We start from the raw sequence: 20,499 nt of genomic DNA, 5'->3' as shown, positions 1-20,499 counted from the left end.
TTTTCAAGTAGATATAAATTTTCTGCATGCACTTTTCATTCTAGCAACTGACCTCTCCAGATCATTAATCCCAAGTTATGTGCTTGGCAAACCATTGTGAGCTCCTTTTGATGTTGATTTTCATATGGGGTTTTGTTTAGTATTTCTAACAACTTCCAGAATTTTAGCACTATACATACTAAAAGAATTTTAGAAAATGTCAGGAGGAATTGAAGAGCTGTAATGACCTTTCCACTGGAACTGATAGGGCGAAACTGAAAAGCTACAGAACAGACTGGCAAAGGCACTGCTTGACTTGGAAAAGCAATCAAGTGTCCTTCTCCTCTGAAGGAAGGTATTACTCAGCAAATCATTTTATGTTCATGAGGCCACTCTTTCTTTTGTCCCTCAGTACTTCATGTGCCCACTCCCCTTACAACGGGCTTACTCACATGCTTCCATTGCCATATGAAGGACTGGACACTGCATGTGAAAGTTCCTCTCCACGTGGCAGCAGCCAAAAAAAATATCACCACACCCCTGGTATTAACACTTTCCCTAGAGACTAATACAAAGAAAACTCATCTGAAAACAAAACATCTCTCGGCTGAGGCTCCTGCCAGTGCCCAGACTCCCTTGATTCATTTACAGTGGTTGTGTCAGATGCCTCCCAGTGCAGATGATGCTCAGTGCTGCTGCTGCCACTGCCCAGAAAAGCTCACCTACAGCCAATACTGCAGCTGTACTATACATCAGCAGCATTTGTAGGTCTGGGGGCCTAAGCAAATAGCCCTTGCTCAGACCTGAACTTGTTAGTGCAGCATCTGTGGCTCCTGTGTAACCAGGGCTGCTCAACACAACCCAAAAAAAGAATGGCTCACAAAAAGTAACTAATTCCCTCCACTCATGGTGGGCAACAGAAGGAGGCTGATCATGCTGTCCAGGAAAAAACAAATTGAGGTGTGTTTCCAGGATACCCTTAACAATAAGACTAAACCAGGAAATTCCACTAAGTGGAAGGAATCAGGTTGAAATAGCTTTGAAATACAATTTAGCTTAAAATAACTAAATTGACATAGCTAGCAAGAGGAAGTAAAGAGAAGGAGGGGAAAAAAAAGAAGAAAAAGAAAAAAGAGCAAAACATTTTCTCCAGTAATTATTACCACCACAAAGCCACCTGTTGGAATCTACTGCTTTGTAGTGGTTTGGGGTTTTCTTTTTTTCCAAAACCAACCATTTGAAAATTGATTTTGCTAACACTTAGAGCTCACGGAAGAAGATACCTCAATCTGTCATTTAAGACAATAACGAAAAACTCTGCTCTATGTTTTTTCCATTTCCACTCTCATTGCTGGCCATTGAGACAGCATGTGTAAGAACTCCAGGCTTACAAATTAACTTACCTCCTGGTAGATTAAATCAGCAATATCACTACATACAAGGATTAGCTCCCCAGTGTCAGAAGACAATATTGCAAGCAGGCAGCCATAGCCCAGACTATCATCAGACAAGTAACAATGACTAAGGCAGGCTGAGCTGGTTACTAAGTGGGCAGGTCATGGAAAGAAATTACTGCTGTAAGGAAAAAGGCTGTAGTTGCCAAACTTGAAGGTTTCCTTATAAACCATCATCAAGGGTCTCCAGGATCTGAGCTCCTGAATGTGGCACCCTTTGAATTTTAGGCACACACTGGTTTGGGTACCTTTATCTTTCCTGAGTTATCAACATTTTCAGTTTATATGTGAAGTGAATAGTAAGTGAAAAAGATAATTTTATTTACATTCCTTTAAGGTGGGTGCTACAACAGTTATCTGATATTCTAGCAGCAGACATACTACATTAATGTGTAAATGATACCTCCACAATTGCTTGCTAAATATCTCCTGAGGTTTCCCTAATTGTGGTTAGTATCATGCAAGCTAATAAAAATTCCCACATTCCAAGTCAGCTCTGAATACAGAGCAAAGAATTTCAGCTTGGGCTAACCACCATGCCAGGGCATCCAGAGGATTTCTAGTTTCATGCTGGCTTGTGGCCAGGTCATTCGAAACACAGAACATGAAACTCAGACCTATGAGCAAAGGAATAACTAGATAAATTTTCCTCAGAAGGACAACAGAAATGTGGATTTTTTAAAGGTGTATTGAAATGCATTATGCTATGTTTGAATTAAATCCACACCAGAGTGATCTCACTCATAACTCATATTTTTTTAAAAGACCAGCAAGTAGAAAAGAAGTATGCATAATATACTTGACAATTGTAAGGTGCTAATCTTGCCCTTCAGTGGGACTTCCTTAAGTAGTTTTTTTAAGTAAAAAAAATTACAATTATCTCTTTTGTTTTCAAACTTTTCCCTTTTTGAACTGTTTTTTTGTTTGTTTTAACATAGGCTAGGCAATTGCAGTGTTTTAGTGAAGTATTTTACCCGTTAAACACAACAAATCAGAAAAAAAAGAAATCAGAATGGCTTTCTAATAATGTAAAATATCTCCCCCGCTCTTTAATTAGACCACCTCACTTCACAAGTGTAAAGACACAGAACAGAAGCTACTACCATTTCTGCTTTAATGGGGAGATTCTGTATTTCTTACCTGTAAATGAAGTATTTTAGATTCATTATTCCGCAGCATTTCCTTCTGTCTTTCAATTTCTATTTCAAAGCTACAAATCTGATTATGTAAAGTTTGTATACTCTTGTTCTTTTCCAAACTTTCATTCTGGAGCAAGGCCACCTGGAAAAAATTCTACAATTACTCCTGCCAAAGTTTATTAAAATACCTATAACTTTGTTAGTTTAACACTATCTTAAACACATGAAAGGGATAAGATCCTAACAAAACCTCTCTCTGCGTCTTGCAAATAAACAAACAAATAAATAAATAAATGTATAAATTAACAAAACCCAACCTTCTGATAGCTATTTTTGCACTTCCAATGTATGGCATTGATACAATTTTGGCTTAAGAAGGTGCAGATAGGACACAAAACCAGCAAAGAAGTTGTGTCTAAATGTAACATTTTCTTTATTAACTTCTTGTTTAATGGCTTGGTTTCCTGGTTTCCACCAACTGACTTGGGAGTTGCTTGGAGTTTGGAAGAAACAACCTAATTCACTCTAAATTGGTGTTAAGAACTCGAGCCCTGCACAGCAGGGACAAGCTGAGCTGCTGGGATCAGGGAACAGTAACCTTCTTCACCTACTCCAATCTGTCCTGATCTACAGCAAATTTAAGGAAAAACACCTGCATGGGATTGACTTGACTTAAAAGAATGTGATGGTGATGAAAACTCTTGAAATGAATGAATACAGAAGGGATCCATGCATTTGAAGGACAATCCAATGGTGCCTACTAGTAGAAAAGACCAAGGAGCTACAGGCTGTGAATTATATTCTCTCTCTGTACTGACATTTTATGAATTTATTCATTAATGACTCATTCTGTTTTTAAAACATGAGCCTTGTTAAAAAGAATATCGTATTATATATCTCCTTGGGGATGAAAGTAATACAGTAAATATTTTCTGCCACACTGCTTACTGCTCGTTCATTAATGTGGTTTGGAGAAGGGAGCTGCTTGGTGGTGGTGCATGGCTTTTTTGAGAAATGTAGCTTTTCCCTAGGCAAGATCATTCAGCAGCAAAAATGTAGAAAACAAACACTTGGCACAAGATGATGTTTGGACATGCCCTGACTATTCCACAGATAAATCTTTATTCGGATATGACGCAGCACCGTTTCAGACCCAAAAAAATCTTGATAAATATTTCACATTAAGACCAATTACTTGGACGTTTCATGTTCTCAAAAAATCTACTCCCTGGCCTCTATTACAGGTGTTAGTGTGAGGTTAAGCCATCTTCACCACTGATGTGGGTGACACTGCAGAATTCCATCCCCCTAAATGCCCTCTAATCAGACACCATCACCAAATCCCTTATGTGTCACTGCTTTCCTAGCACAACCTGGCCTGCTGGAAAAGGTAATTAATCTCAAATCTCTGAACCAGCCTAAACTAGACAAAGGATCATCCAAGTCCACAGGCATTCAGCAAGTTCATTAGACAAGGGGCCAAAAATACAGAGATACCATAATATATGTGTATTACTTTTCAATATAGTACAGTATGTGTGCATATACACTCAGTTTGGTTCTGCACTTTATACATGGCAAAACTGGCAAAAGAAACTCAACAGAAATGAGATAAAGCTAAGTTTGTCAGTGCAGAGAGAGAAGCAATACTGAGGTTGAAGGAATGCATGCCTGGGTATTAGAAAAAAATTCCAAGAATGAACTTAAATTTAAACCAGTACCTCTGCCTCCCAGATACTTAAGATGTGCTAGGTGGACACTTCATTTTTTTGCATCCTCCATTTCCTTAATGAATCAGAGCTCTTTAGTTTTAATTGTGATCTTCAATCTTTAATTGTGATTTCCCTTTTCTCATTGTTTCTTCCCCAGGCCTCCCAATCACAAGGCATTTATACTCTGGGTCACTAAGCATTGCATTTCTATTTTTGTACAAGTTATAGAACATGGGCCTGTCTTGTACTGAGATTTTCCAGCTTTAGAGAATACAAGAAAAGTAGAATTATGTCCTGCAGTCCTTAATCATACAGAACTGTCATTGCTAAGTCACCAATTGTAATTTGGTTGTGATTCGTGAAGAAAATAAAAATATTTAACACTAAATAGTTTCCCAACTATAGTTTCAGCATAAGTCTCTGGAACTTCAGTTGAAAAAAGGGTAAAGGAAATACAGCATTGAATTACAAATTGCATCAGCTTCCTTTACTTAGTTGGCATATTTGAAATATTCTTAGGAAAAAGCATGCTCTTATTCAGCAATTTTGCAAATTAAGCTGTTGCTTATTGTTGCTTACTAAAGAAGAATGGAAAAAACCTTATGTCACAAGAAACAGGCCCCTTATTTTAGTCTCATATTTAAAAAGAAAAAAACAATTCATACAGTTTTCTGTAAGAATGTGATGAAGCCACAGAATTACGTTTAACTGATTATTTCCAACATTACAAAACTGTGGGAGGTCAGTCTGCAATTCTACACCATCATAGAGGGGAAAAAACACTGAATTTTAATTCCTCCCACAAAGTCTTGATTCAAGATTTTACATCTGACCTTCTCTTACTACTCTTTGCCACCAGCACCATTCAATACCAAACTCCTAACTTAGCACAAGCTTAGCAGCTCTGAAGACTTCCAGTTTGCCTATTCCACATGCACTGTTAAAGAATGTGGTGACTGGGAAAAGACAACTTCTACCCCCTCCAGATGTACCACAGGGAGAACCCCAAATGAAATCCTGACCCTATATAAACTAAGAAGACTTCCATTGACTTCAGCAGAGCTAAGATTTCTGAGATACCCATCAGCCAAGTTGACTTTGCACCGCTGTTCTTCAGTGCATTGATTAATTTTTTCCTCAAAGAAGAGCACAGCAATGAAGTTACAAATCATTTTGCTACCCTTCCCTAGAATAAAGTCACTGACATATGACATGTGGTTAGCTATTCTGGTAACTTGGCACTGGCTTGGGATTTCCAGTGATTCAACTCTTTATTATGAATAGGAAGAAGTCTACAAAGCAGGAAGTAAAAGAAAAAAAAATGGACATACGATAATAAGCAGTTATGTCCAAAACGAAAGTTGAAACAGAAGTCCAACATAAAACAGTAGTAAAGTGTATTCTCTAAGGTCTGTAAGAGACAAACATAGAACCGCTGGGCATTTCTAAAATGACAAAGCACCTCTCAGGACACTGACAAAAGGCGGAATATGATCTATTCTGCAAGTCGCAGGGAACGTGGGTTTTTTCCTATGATGTGAAATAAATTGTGTAGTTTTAATCAGACTAATGAAAAACGAACTAAGGATATGAATCTGTTTCTCCCAAAACTGAAAAATGTAAAGTTCCTACATTGACAAAGTGTCACATGCAAAAGCAAACTTAAGTAATGTTATGGATCGTCAAACTAAAACCTACCTACACATGTAGAAAAATTTTATCTAGAAAACCTGTATTAGACCTCTCCCAGGTTCAGTGGCTTCCTTAAGAGGCGTCAAGTTCAAAACCAAGCAGTTCGGGGACAAATATGCTGGGGGGCAAAAAACATATTACACTGTTCTAGGTAATGTCTGCTTCAAAACTACACTTCTGCAGCTGCATGACCTTGCTGGAGACCCAGGCAGAAGAGATGTCTGGAGGCCAAGAAGGGAATGTGCTTTCCAGACAGAGTTTGCTAAACTCTGGCTTGTGATCTGCTCTGAGATGACAGAAATCATATCCTAGTGGCCACTGAGCTTACACTGGAATTGCTACTTATGAACTCATTTGAGGGAAGTCTGAAGGGGCTCCTGACTCTTGTGCCTGCATTTGTCGAATACTTTGTTAATTCTGGGATCTTCTTTCCCCTAAAAATACAGAGGCATCAGTTTGATGTCTGTGTAAGACTTTTTCAAAAGGATTTAAGAAAACAGGAATTTTTTCTGAAGTTTTTTATCTTTTAAATCAAAGCCTTGAATTTTATTTGGAGAACACGTGGTTAAGTCATTCAAGTTTATTCACAAGATCACAGCTGATACAACTCCCAGCATCTCCCAAATCCCAAACAATTTAAAACTTGGAGTCCCAAGGAAACACTGCAACATGGACTTCATGCTGGTCTAGCACTAAAGCAGACATCATCATGCCCATGAGTTACAGTATATTTAATTAACCTGTGCAGGTCTTTAAGTTTGGAGAGCAATAGCAAATATATAGAAAATAAAAAACCAGTTTATGACACACTTCTGAAATTATGTCAGGAAAAATGATGAGGTAGAAAAGATACAGCTCATAGTGCTGCCATGGCTTTCTGAACTCTCTGTTCTGTAAGAAGGCAGCTCAGAGAGGAAATACAACACTGGACTGTTTATTTGTGTGAAGAAAGTATTTTAATTAAGTTATCAATGAGGAAAATTGTCCACGGAGTTGCGAAGCCAAGTTTCTCACAGCATTTTATGATATAACAAAGGTACAAAGATACACTAAATGGCTTGCTAGCTTTTGAAGCCTACTACTGCTTTAGCTGTAATGTTGAACAGCTGCAAAATAGGGAAAAAAGCGCTTCTGCCAGTACTTTTATATGATTCTAAAAAGTCAATGAAAATTAGAAGTGAGTAGAAGATATACCTTATTTTCTAGAGCATTGCTCCATTCTTTCAATAAGTTAACATGCTGCACTGCTGAGCTGGCTTCATGTGCTTTAATTTGTTGGTTTGTTCCCTGTGACAACAAAGAATTTATACATTTTAGCCAATTCCACTTCTTTTAAACCTACAAAGAAAGAGTTTATAAAGACATCGAACCAACACTACATACTTTGGTTCACAGTGGTGCTTGTTGCAGAACTGTAGAGAGGAGGGAAATCTACTTGGGAATTTACAAAAATCAGGAATACATTTAATATAGCAAGTGCTTTATACAACTGCTATGTATCTCCATCCAGTGTGCTTGGTAACTCAGAAACAAAGATGAACAAGATTTACAAAATGAATTGTATTTTAGAGTCTTTTGTGTAGCTTAGAACTAAATAAAGCACAATAAAACTCTTGAGTCATATAAAATCGGAAACTTTCAATTCCACTAACTGTAATTTAAAAGTTCCATTCTATTTCATGAACAGCTTCATAAGCACTACATCCTCCTTCAGCTGAATATTAAAGACAAATATTTAAGATAAATTTATCACCACTGGAAACCGCCAGCTTTATAAACTACACTGAGAGTTATTACAATGCCTATTTTGTCATGTTTAAGATGTTACCTTGACTGTTCTGTGATATTCAGATATGCTGCCTCTGCACAACCTACAAGTGCTGTTACAAATAACCACTATATAAAGAGTTTACAGAACACACATAGATTATATACAGAGTACATAAGATGCAGACCACATTACTTCATTTGTATCATGCTGCATTGCACCTACTTCAGTAAGTGCTTTGCAATGCAGAGAATATTAGCTTTGATGGTGGAGAGTGCTGCAAAGCAACTGAAAGGGTTTCAATGATCCTCAAGGTATGTACTCTATATAAAATCCTAAAAATATATATGTGGATATATGTACATATATGCACACATATACATACATAAAATGAATGGCAATACGTACAACATAACAGTGGGCAGGGTTACAGCATTGATCAGTTCTACCACTAAGAGCATTACTGTTAACACTTAAAAAGATGAATGCTCATTATTTAAGAACCTGGAAATACCTGCAGGACATCATCTATTGAGAAGTGTTGCTCCTTAGTAAGTCCTTGTCTCTTTAAATAGCCATGGGCTAACAAATGAATCATTCTATCAGATAAATGCCATTTTTTCCTGTCAGCGGTTTCTGAAACGTCCTGACTAATATTTTCATTACATAAGCATCCAAATTCCCCAGGATTTATGGTAAGGGAAACAGAATATTGAAAGAAACTGGAATAATACTACTGAAACCAAACTCTGAGGTTTGACTTTAGTTTTTTTAATTTGCAGGGATTGCCAGGATTAAAATCTGAAACTTTTCTTAAAAACAAATTTCATGCTTTGATTATACACCTATGTGCACACAGACATATTAATGCACATAAAAATACATGTTTTAAGTGTGCTAACCTACGTATAACCTCAATTAAAAATATTAAGACACACAAATGAGAGAAAATATAAACATACTAGTTCAAGAAAATGCTTTCATAGAAACAACTGAAGTTACTAGTCTATTTTCTGAAGAACTAAAGAGACTTTCTTTTATCCTACGTTAACAAGTTCTTCAAATGTGTTTTATTCCTATTTCAACAAGATACCCCATATAACTGAACTGACAAACCACCGCAGGAATGTGTGGGCTTTTCACATTTTTTATTTTTAAAATATAAAAATCAAACATGTCCTGTATAATCACTTGGTGCAACTGGATGATTTTCTTAACTGAAACTGGAGAAGTCCAGAACTTTCATGTTAAAGAATGAGGTTCTATTTGCAGACTTTCATCAATGGGGAAGTATAATTGTTATATACTGACCTGAAAAGTGCAGCCATAACGCTTAAAACTACAGGTACTTGGGGCATTAATACATTCTGACAAATGTGCATTCAACTGTAATAGGAAAAAAATGTGAGTTTTGGCAAAAAGACTTTTGCATGATAACATAAAGGGCAGAGGTTATCAGGTTTGTATTGTGTGCCATTTGCAGAACATACAACACACATGTGTATATTTTCTCCAGTCTGATCTCAAGTGCTAATTCTGTATATACACATATGTAAACCACACGCACATGCCAATACAGTATACAGTGTGATACATTCAATATACAGTGAAACTTCTACCAAAGACTATTTCAATAGGCAACCCAATTGTAAAAAACCAAAACAAACAGAAAGAACATACTCTACAATTATTTTATTTCATTTGACTTTAGTGAATGGCTAATCTTTTCCCAAAAAGTCATTTTTTAATTTTACTGGTGCTCTGAGCAAGTCTTAAGATCAGTTTCACTGTAATAAAGTACATTTTTTTCTAATCCTAATTCCATGAGGAACCAAATTTTCAATACATAACATGCAATTCTCCGTGCCTAAATTTAACAGTTAAATTACACAAAAAAGACTAAACAAGTACTGCATGAAACAGACAAAAAGTTTTAGAATAGGTACAGTTCAATAATGTTAAAAAAATGCAGTACACTGGATTAAAACTGATTAGTAAAATGCCTGCATTTGTCACAGATTGAGATTTAGTCCAATATCTTGGATTATTACAAGCACAGACCGCTTTTCATTTAGAAGTTAATCAATTTGCAGAAGCATATACATAAATATGGACAGCAGCAGCACAGGTGGCAGCAGCTGGATGCAAACTGCTGAAAGTTGGAGCAGAGAGACATTTTTGGAAAGGACAGCCTAACAAAAACTCCCTTTTCAAAACCAGAGTCTGCAGTTTCTATTTCCCACAAAGCAGACAAGAGCCAGAGCCTGGCTCCTCAGCTGGCATCCCTCTTTTGGGCTGCAGAATCTCATTTGAAATTCCCACACCTTAAGCCCCACATGACTCAGCTCATCCACCTCCCTGGAAAGAAGTGGTGAATCAGCACTGCTGGCAACATGTAGCTCTGGAACAGCAAGAGAGTCTTTAAAATCTCACACCAAGATGCCACCAGTCACTCATCTCTGATTCACAACTACTGTGTTCTAAACACTACCTGTAGGGATTCACAGTATCATTTCAAAAGACATGTAGTGGAGAAAAAAAAAAAAGTAAGAAAGGGACATGTGGTCTAACAGGTTTTACGAGAATGCCACGTTTTTCAACTTCTCAAAACCAGAAGTCTGCCAAAGAGTTATGAATTAAACATGAAAATTGCCTTTAATTCTACAGTAAGATATCCATTTGTACACTACAGAATTTTCTCAAACTGTTAGGCAGGCATTTTCCCATTTTCTGCATTAGATGTCTTGTCCCTAGTCATGCAACCAAGAAATACATACATTTTCACAGTATTAGAAAAAAAACTAAGCAACATACAGCAACAGATGATGCAGGGCAAAGGGCTGTTTAAAGTTCTGTTTCTACCCATGGTTTCAAACCCCATTCTGATTCTGTGTGTAACAACCCAGCCTTTAATGGTGCAGTTCTTACAAACCCTCAGACACACCTCTTCTGAAAGTAACTGCTCAAGTCAGGGTTTAAGAATAAGCCACAGTGCTCCAGAACCAGGATCTAATCTTGGCAGTAAGCACTGGTAGGGTTGGCCAGTATATGCATTTTCTCTTTTCTTAACAACTCTGTTTCTCTTAATAAATACAGTATCTATAATATATTTTGTATTTCATTATCTTGGAGGAAAAGACTGCACTAAACTTTGGCAGGAGTCTTATGTGCCTTCTGCACTCTGCTACAACTAAACTGCAGCTCAGGAAATAAGTATCAGAGGAAAGAGAAAAGCTCATCCTCAGATCAGAAACTTCATTTTCCTTAAAAGATGCTTACTGAGCGATGAAGACTTCAGTAAATTCTTCTCTATCTTTGGCAAGTAAGTTCTACTTTTAGGGAAAAAATTAAGTTCCTCAGTTTTGACAGATGCTACTTTTATCTTTTCAGGTACAAGAATATGGATCTCTTCAAAGCAAGGCTTTAATTTTTTTATCTACATATTACTGGAAGCTTCTATACAGTAGGACAACCTTTATGCAGTGTTGCATCTGCTGTTGGAGTGCTGTACTCTACCTTAATCTTACACCATTTCTCTCAGTTACTATTTTTCCCCCAAAATTTAATAGATTTAATCACAATTTAAGTTTTTCCATGAAATTACACATCTATATGATTTCTGTAGTCTTTACGAACTCTTGTCAACATGCAATCAGTTTTACTTGTGTATTTTTATTTCAATATAAGCTAACTACCCCAAGATGCTGCTCTATGGTGCTGAGAAGAGGGAAGGGCAGGGGGAGAGGTAGTAAAAACGAAAGCAGGAAGGACATGCGCTAGTCTTGGGCAAGCCAAGTGTAATAATGACTCAAAATTAAGAAATTGTTTCTTTTTAAATAGTTTTTCAAGAAATCATTAACAATATTTGAGTGTTATCACACTTAACTGTGTGGTAGAAAAAGCTTTTCCTTAGATCTCACATTTTAACAAGGAAATGGCTTCTGGCAAAATTCTTGCGAGATCTTACTAAAGACATTATTTAATTTTTCAGCACAACACAGGGCATGACTTCTTACCTCGCTCCTCATGAGTGTTTTAACACTGCATTTATGAGGACATGAAACCATGACACATGGGCAGTCTGTATCTTCATGTTTCTACAGAGGAAAAAAACCAAACAAACCACAAATCAGATCTTACTCTTTAATTAAGAGAGGACTTACTTGCAAAGAAAAGCATCCTACGATAATTAAAAATCCCACAATATTTTTTCAATGTTATTCCCAATTGTGCAGTTACAGAGTTGCAATTGCTCAAACATCAGTTTACACTTCTGATGGAGGTGTTGATATTCTGAAGCAAAACCAAGGGTTCCTTGTGTTTTCCCTTGCAAAGCAAATCTATTTGCTTACCATTTTATTGGTTTTACTTTGAACAATGAAACAGTAGTCACAAGTCAAGTTTTAATCCCCAACAATTACTCACAAAATTGGGCATCTTTAAGAGACAGCAGAACCAGTGTAGATGTCCTTTCCAGTAAGGGCATATAGTGCAGGGAAAGGTTAATCAGAAATGTACACTGAACACTCTCAGAGATTCTCTTTCCTATGTATGGATATTCCCTTCCAATTCTTTTCTAGTTTTAATTCCCAAACACCTGATACTAAGACTCACTGTTACATATCATGATGCTGGGCAGGGATTTTAATCTGAACCCAGATGACAGGTATCTCAGCATAGCTGTCAAACCCTATCACCCCAGTGAGGGAAGAAAGTCAGGCCCAAGATAACTGAATTTACATTTCCTCTCAGTTTTCTCAACAAAATGAAAAATCCATTTCTCGTCAAGTGACACGTCCCATTCAACTTGAAACACATTGCTTCACTTCTGGTACTTAAGAAAAGCAAAGGGAACAAAGCTCTACATTTACAAGCCTGTTAGAAAAGGAAGAACAAATAGCATGCCCTTTTTGCCCAGTAACCAGGTTTATTTTTTGAAACAAAACCAAGACGTACAGGAGATCTGATCTCCAATATGTGAAAAGCCTTGGTCAGAATTCTGGCATAAATCTGCCACTATGTGAAATTGTGTATTTTTTCCTTTTAAAGCAGGCCATCAGATACTGTCCCGACCCACCTACCCTGCCATGCTCCCCATTCACACTGGCTCACTTGGGACGTGGCACAGTGCCAGAGACAGGAACCAGGGAGCCTTCAGCTGCTCCTGAGCCAGAGAGCTGGGACAGCTCCTGAGCCATCTTCAGTCTGTCCCCTCCAGGGTAGCCAGCCAGGAACAATGCCAGGAGCAATGCCAGCCCCTTTGCTCAGAACAGCCTGTCAGGGTGACAGCCATGCTCTCCTGACAAGCAGAGTCCCAAAGCACCCCTCTGCAGCTGGAGCTGGGCCTCTCACTCTGAACACATCTGGAATTGTGCTGAAGGGAGACATCCCACACAGCCAGGTGACTCTAGGAACCTAATGCCCTACACACTTCCTTAGATATTTATCAACTACAAACCCAGAAAAGCAATACTCCCTTCTAACGTTCATTTCCTAATTTTAATTCTCTAACCTACCCAAACCACCTGACAAAGGCTGTGACACCGAGTCTTGGTTCATGATAAACAGGCATCATGCAACTTCTCAGCATTCTCTCCTGTCTTCCTCCTTGCTCCACATCCCAGTGTCCACCCACTGAAGCCATTCCTTTCCAGGATATACCAGAGTCACCCCAGTCCAGTGGCAGAACTCCCTCCCTCCTGATCTGAATTCCCCCAGCTGAGCACATAAAGCCAAATGCAGGGCAAACCACAGGTGACAGCACATGCAGGGCTCCCAGCACAGATGAGGGCAGGGCAGGATATTGGCAGGGCTCCCAGAAAAGCCAGTGCCACATTAGGAACACATCTGGCTCCAGAGCAGTGACAGGGAGCAAGGCACAATGTCTGGGGTCTTCCCCAGTGCTGTCCCAGCCAGCTCAGCTGGATTTCAGAGCACTGGGCAGAGCCCAGATTGCCCTGGCAGGGTCTGGGTTATGGCCAGGGTTTCAGAGAGGGGCCCAGGCACAAAGCAGTGCTGTCCTTCCAGATCTGTCACAATACTGCTGTCTAAGTATCAATTTTACAGGACAAGCACTTCCAAGTAGCTTTGTGGATTATACACAGAAAAATCCAGAAGCATTTCAGACTACTAGTTTCCATTTTAACAATGCACCATCTTTATCTGTCAGGACGTAGAGGATGGAAAAGGTAAGTTTGTGACTAAAAGAAACCCTACATTTCTAGATGGTTTGAACACAAGACGTTTAAAAGCTAAGCCACTGAGTCAGCATGCAGCCAATACAAATGCAATCTAAAAAAGCATTTTACTGACATTATTAACTTGTTGGAGTCTGCCTCCAACAACGGGGATTTCCTACCCCACGGGTCATAGGATTCTATGAAGATATGAACCACATGTTCTCCAGTAAAATTTTTTGTTTCCATTTGCATACCTTTTTTCTCAGTCTGCTCCCCCTATCTCCATTTTCAGTTCAAGTCACTGAGGCCAGCTTCAGTCATTATTACATTAGAGAAAATTCTAGGCTACAGAACCCAGAGATGAATTCAAGTTCATCTCTAAAAATCCAGGGGTGACAAAACTCAAATGAGAAGTCAAAAGATACCTACAGTACCTATAGGGGCCTACAGAAAGCCAGAGAGGGACTTTTTACAGGAGCATGTAGAGATAGGACAAGGGAGTAGGGCTTTAAACTGATAGAGGGCAGGTTTAAATTCGGTAAGTTCTGGACTGTGAGGGTGGTGAGGCACTGGAACAGATTTTCCACAGAAACAGTGGATGCTTGATCCCTGGGAGCATTCAAGGCCAGGCTGGATGTGGTTATGAGCAACCTGGTTGAGTGGAAGGTGTCCCTGCCCACAGCAGAAGGGCTGGAACAAGAATGATCTCCAGGGTCCCTTCCAAGCCAAACTATTCTGTGATTCTAACATTCAAACATACAGTGTCATTAAGTTTCTGATTCTTACTACTGAAGTATAGTGGGGTAACATTTTAATCAGATGGCAACAAAGAAGCCCATCTGCATTTCTATAACCACTGAAATTTTAGAAATCTAGGAAAATGTCCCAAAAATATCAGCCAATCCAGTTTGCAAAACATAGTTAAAACTCACTGGCTCTGTCTGTTAAGACACCACACATTTTTTAGTATTGCCTTTTGCCTCATACCAACCCCCAGCCTAATCATAATTAGGAGATCATAATGGGAGAACAGCATCCATAATCTATCCAAATACACCTTCCCCTCTGTATCAGAATATGGAAGAATAAATACAGGGCAAACTTAATTTTTTCTGTGTCTTTTCATGTCTCAGCCACCTTATTCTAGGTAAGGCACAGTTATTGAATTAGTAGCCCCTGCAAGTGGGCACTCAAGAGAGTGAGAGAGCTGCTTAAATGAGAGCAAAATCTAGACCAGAACTTGGGAAGTTTCTACCTATGCCTTTTTGTAACAACATCTCCAAGCAAAAAACTTCTCATCATTGTCAGACTTCACCTAATAAACAACACACAAGAATACAAATGAGAATAAAATTTCCATCACTCTTACTATAGTAAGAAGGTATGAGATCCAAGACCATCAAAATACAGAAACTATGTATACAGATTTTTTTTAAAAAATGTTAAAATCATACCAAGATAGATTCAGCATAATATCTTTCAGTGTGAAATAAGACAAACACATTCAAGTTAAAATTCTATGTGTAAAGTAAGCATGACTTTCTCAACCTCTGCTCTGTAATTCTAACCTTCAATATGCTGCCTACCTGATGCCAAGAACAGCACTAACTCATCCTAAGCCTGTCATGTACCACTGCTGGTTATGGCAAGGAACAATTTGCTTTTACATTCTCTTCCTTTCCTCTCATAAGACACAATGGGTTTTACATTCTTTCCTTCCTCCCATAACAGATCACACAGTACCCAAGAAGGATTACATAGAAGATGCTATTTTTCCAGTCAATTGCAATGCTTATGCTTTTCTTGTACAATATCTGATTGTTATTATGGTAGTTGCATTTATTATTTAAATTGTAAGAACATCTAAAAAGCATAGCAAAATTAACTTCAGTATGAATACCATGCAGTGGATATGAACTTTTTAAAATGCAGTATCTGAACATCAGAATAAAAAAAAATATTTCCTATTCAATGCACTTTTTTCCCCACAGGAAAAAGACACGTTTTGAAAGTCGGCCTATTTTCTTTTTTGAATTATTAATTCTGGCGAGAGGCCAAAGCTCTTTTGGCAGCTACAGAGAGAGACATTATATTAATGTAGGGAATCTTGATGTATATACACAAGAAAATACTGCACCTGCAACATAATCATTGGGACTTGGCTTTTACAGTATTTACAGGTTGTCTCCCGATATTTACAGGTCTTCTCTACATGGTCTGGCAAATCTTTTCTCAGAATTTTTTCTTTGCAATCAGCACGAGGACATGGGAGTTCTTCAAACTGACAGTCAGTTCTCAAATGCATCTGAAAGATTAAAAAAAAAATCAATCTAATTAAGTTTTGTGCAAGTCTTCCATCCTTTGAAGACATCCAACATTAAGTAACTTCAGAACCAAAATAAGGAGAGTTATTTTGTGAACTGCATCACACAAGAGCAAACACTGAGAAATCTACTCAGGAATAGATTTCTGACTGGACAGTTGCTTTACCTGGACAGCTGATTTCACTGTATTACAGATGTACCTGAGCTACTTCTACACTAAAAGCATTCTAACACAGCATAAAATTCTACACAGGCTATTTAAAGAAAAGGTAAGCACTCTTTTTAAAGGTATATTATTCCACATACACAAAGATGCTGCTTTAAGTTGTTTAGGTACCTGAGCTCGCTCACTCAAAGCTAGGATCCACACATCTCACAGCAAACTGCTGTGCAGCCATGCCATACAACTGCAGGAGTACTGAATTACTGCTATCTCATGCCTTCACCAAAACAGCTACAGGTTATTTTACACAACTCCAGAGAAGCCAAAGGTTCAATTTCATGCACAAACAGGATTAAGATAAATAAAAATACACCAAAATAGAAATCAAATTTCTCCCATTTGTCAAGTATACATTAAGATTCTTCACGATTTTATTTCCCCTTCCGGTTTTCATTTGGTTTATCCATTTATATTTCCAAGCCTTAGTGCCAGACAATTACATAGTTTTTACAACTCCCTACAGTTCATAAAAAAGCTGAGTTTCAAAACAATTTAAATCTATCGTAACATTTATAAATCACATTAACCACCAGTGAGAGCAAGTTAAGAAACTGACTGATTTTCATTTGTAAGAATTTTTTCTTCATTCTTTGACTCAAAAGAAAGCTTATGACTGCTAGATCAACTTACCAGTAATTGACCCAAAGACAGCTGTTCCTTACAGCCCTTGTTTTCATTTCTGCAGTATATTTGAAGGGCAAGTAGCTCTCTCCTGCAACAATTATCTTTAAATACCTAAAAAATCAAAAACACTTTATTTTAGAAACTGAAAACCACTCAAGGACATGCAAGTTCAAGTAAAGTAGAAGCCATGCAATTCAGCTACAGCAGTGTCCTTCCATTCCCGTTTTATGTGCCAGAAATAAAATCCTGCTATTCTATTTTCCTAGAATGTGCACAACACTGCAGTTTCTCCACTGTGAAGAAGCTCAGTGAAAGAGTATTTGGACAGATACTCTACTACTGCTTCAGTTTTACTATGAATACAATAAAGGGAAAGGTACAAGAAGGGACCAGATTTGCTGCTATTTGCTTGCCAATATTAGGCCTGCACAAGCTAGAACTGTCTCCATTGTTTGGGGAGCTGCTGCATTAGGCACAATACTATAAAGACAAAAGAGACTCAAACCCAGAAGTTTGGAGGGGAAGTATTTCATGGATGGTGGTCCCAAAATTACTAGATTGCTTGGCTGGAATACCTGCTTGCACTTCAGTGATAACATATAATGACAGATATTTCCTAAGGTTTTGGATGGAAGGACGTTTTTTATTTCACACATAAGTGGGCTTTAACTATTTCTCCATTTTAATGTTTATAAGAACTTTCAGTGTGTTTTGGCCACAATAAAACTGAAAGAAGTTACAAATGGAGAGGTTGGGGTTTAAGTTTTACACCTTTTTTAAGGAGATGCCCCATAAGAAACAACACAACTGAACTCTCAAGAAGCCAAATTGAGAAGGGCAGGAACTAGAGAGAGAAAGAGACAAGAACTGAAAACCATTACTGCTATTTTGAAGTTCAAAACCAAAGAGATAAACTTCTAATTTTCAACTGCTTTAGCAGCCATTAAGAAATACCTTAAGAACCAAGCCCAACCGATGACTATGATCAACAGACTCCTGTGACACTGTGTACACTGCAGCACTCCTGTAATTACAGAATGGTTCTGCATGCTAACACTTAACCAAGAATTATGATCCACCTGCCCAAGTGACTATGAATCTATCCCCAGTATCAGTGAAGAAGGGAACACTGCAATCCCTCTCATCTGATCTCATCTGACACAGGTCACTGATTTCTATTTATTTTTCAGAAGCGTGTGAGAAGTTTAATGAATCAACAAGTCTCATTTAAATAATCAATTGGCTATGCTGCAGGATCTTTTCCAAAGTAATTCACAAGGTTAGTAAGCAGAGTTTTGCTGCCTGAAGATAAGGTAGGAAGACAGCTTCTAGAGCTTTTCAAAGACTATCTAAAAGCACTTCTGTCATTTAGGACTTCAGCATTCTGTGGGAAGAGAGGTTTCCAGTTTCATGAAAAACTGATTTGCACAGTTAGTCTAACAGGTATTTAGTATATATCGGCTTTCTTGTCTTGTTTTAAAGATATTTGAAGTTTCATAACAAATGTATATTAAGAGCCAGAAAGTCAGAGTTAAAAGAACAAATAAATTAGGTATCATTATTGGTCTGAGCTCCTGGGGAGTCCATCCATGTCAAAACCAAATTTCACTGAGCACTGTTCAGAGAACTGTTTTGGATTAAAACAGAGATTAACACACCCATCAACCTTTTCCTGAAAATGGTTATGAACACAAGTATTCATTTAGGCAAGAAATAATCTATTAGCAGAAATAATCTATTAACAATGCAAAAACACATAAACCATCTACTAAGCCATGAAGTTTTTCCACCTTCAACGTTTCAAAGGCAGCAAAAAGTTCTGATGTGAAAAACAGTGAAGAGGGTATCAATGAAATAACTTATATATATAAAAAAGGATCTAATCCCATTACCATTACTGTAACTCCCCATTGTCCTAATTCCAGTGGGGTTCACTGAACACCACACTGTAAAAGAGATGAGTGAAACAGCAGCCACTAGGCTAGAGCCAAATCAGTGTTCACCTAGAGCTGTCACATCCCTGCATCTACAGAGATGGAATATTTCTCCTCATCCCCTTGGCTGATGGGAGGACAACTGCAATGTGTTGCTGCAGCTCCCAGCTGTGAATTCGAGATGTGACACTTGTCTGGACATTTTGGGATGAAGCTGACATGTTTTCTACCATGAGGTTCACAGGAAAAATGAGCCACCTACCTCTATAAAATGCATGGTTTACATTTCATGACAAACCTACCTTTTAGGCAGCTTATTAGGTTTATGACATAATTACCACATAACAGTAACACAACTTGTGTACGCCACACAGTTCAATACTCTTGAATAACAAATGATTTTAACAATACCTTATCTTTTACTATGCTTTCTTGACATGCTGTACATTTGGGACTAGAAGACCTGAAGAGAAAAGAAAAGAGAAGAGAAAAACTTTTTAGCTCATCGGAATTTTTGCAGTACAAAAATTTCCGTTTATGAGGCACTTAGTTTTGCTTATTCAATATATTCTAAAGCCATTAAAAGTGGCTATAGTTCATTATAAAGAGAAAATACAATTTTACAATGTTATTTCAATAAATTTGAACATTTGAGTTTTCAGTGGAAAGTATCTGGCATTCCCAAAGAAGACCACCACAATGTCTACAGACAACTGCATAGTGGTTTTCAAATTGGCAAAATTCATTCTCTATTTTTCAGCTTGCACCTGATCCAAAATTGTTGTCACTTCTCAATCTGTGCAAACAGGAAAAATATTGTCTCTTCAATTATTGTTTCTCAAACAATACCTAATGAAAATTTACTTTCTCTGACAGTCAATTATACATCATTTCAGGGTAAAAAAGTAATTATGTCCATCTCCTTCAAGTCTGTTCTGGTTGTAGCAACTCTTACAGATGCTGCCACCTTTATCTGAACTACTGCCTTGTAGCTGTCTTGATAAACTAATTACCAAACTTGCGACCTCTTGGACAACAGGCAGAATTAGGAGCAGGAACTGTGAGGAGGAACTGGAGTGCAGAAAACCTGAGTTTCTACAGCTGTTTCTGGCTCTGAAGTGTTATACTGTAAACCCTTAGAATCACAGAATGGACTGGGTTGTAAGAAAGCAAAGCTCATCTGGTTCCATTCTCCTACCATGCAGAGGAACACCTTGCACCAGACCAGGCTGCTTCATTCCTTTATAGCTCCTTTTCCCACATAAAAATGGGAACAGTCAAAATTATCTCCCTTGTAAAGCACTGAGACGAAAAGCACCAGGTAAAAGCTGAGAGAATTCTTTCATAAAGCAACTCCCTGACAGGCTACCCAGCAGCAGTGCAAATCAATGCAAAAGGCTGAAGAAGTTCAATCATGTTATGTAATCTGCATGGTTATTTCAAATCATTGTGCTGCCTTCTGCTCTTCAAA

At 38.0% G+C, this 20,499-nt stretch overlaps 1 protein-coding gene across 9 annotated transcripts in view; it reads right to left on the bottom strand.

Moving 5' to 3' along the window:
* The window catches only part of TRAF3 (TNF receptor associated factor 3), a 69,189-nt gene that overhangs the window by 11,489 nt on the left and 37,201 nt on the right, over positions 1 to 20,499 (bottom strand). For 4 of the 9 annotated variants that reach the window (XM_088166272.1, XM_014871931.2, XM_088166270.1 and 1 more), the window contains 7 exons: positions 19,440 to 19,491; positions 17,101 to 17,205; positions 16,061 to 16,228; positions 11,761 to 11,841; positions 9,056 to 9,130; positions 7,171 to 7,263; positions 2,574 to 2,714 (listed from right to left, as the gene is read on the bottom strand). In XM_088166272.1, the coding sequence (XP_088022398.1) occupies positions 2,574 to 2,714; positions 7,171 to 7,263; positions 9,056 to 9,130; positions 11,761 to 11,841; positions 16,061 to 16,228; positions 17,101 to 17,205; positions 19,440 to 19,491 (715 nt within the window). The remainder of the gene's footprint in view (positions 1 to 2,573; positions 2,715 to 7,170; positions 7,264 to 9,055; positions 9,131 to 11,760; positions 11,842 to 16,060; positions 16,229 to 17,100; positions 17,206 to 19,439; positions 19,492 to 20,499) is intronic. The other 5 variants (XM_088166276.1, XM_088166275.1, XM_088166273.1 and 2 more) reach the window with 4 other exon arrangements.

Source organism: Sturnus vulgaris, chromosome 6 (genome assembly GCF_052056855.1).
Source record: "Sturnus vulgaris isolate bStuVul1 chromosome 6, bStuVul1.hap1, whole genome shotgun sequence".
Lineage (NCBI taxonomy): Eukaryota > Metazoa > Chordata > Aves > Passeriformes > Sturnidae > Sturnus > Sturnus vulgaris.
This window is presented reverse-complemented; position numbering and strand designations above follow the sequence as displayed.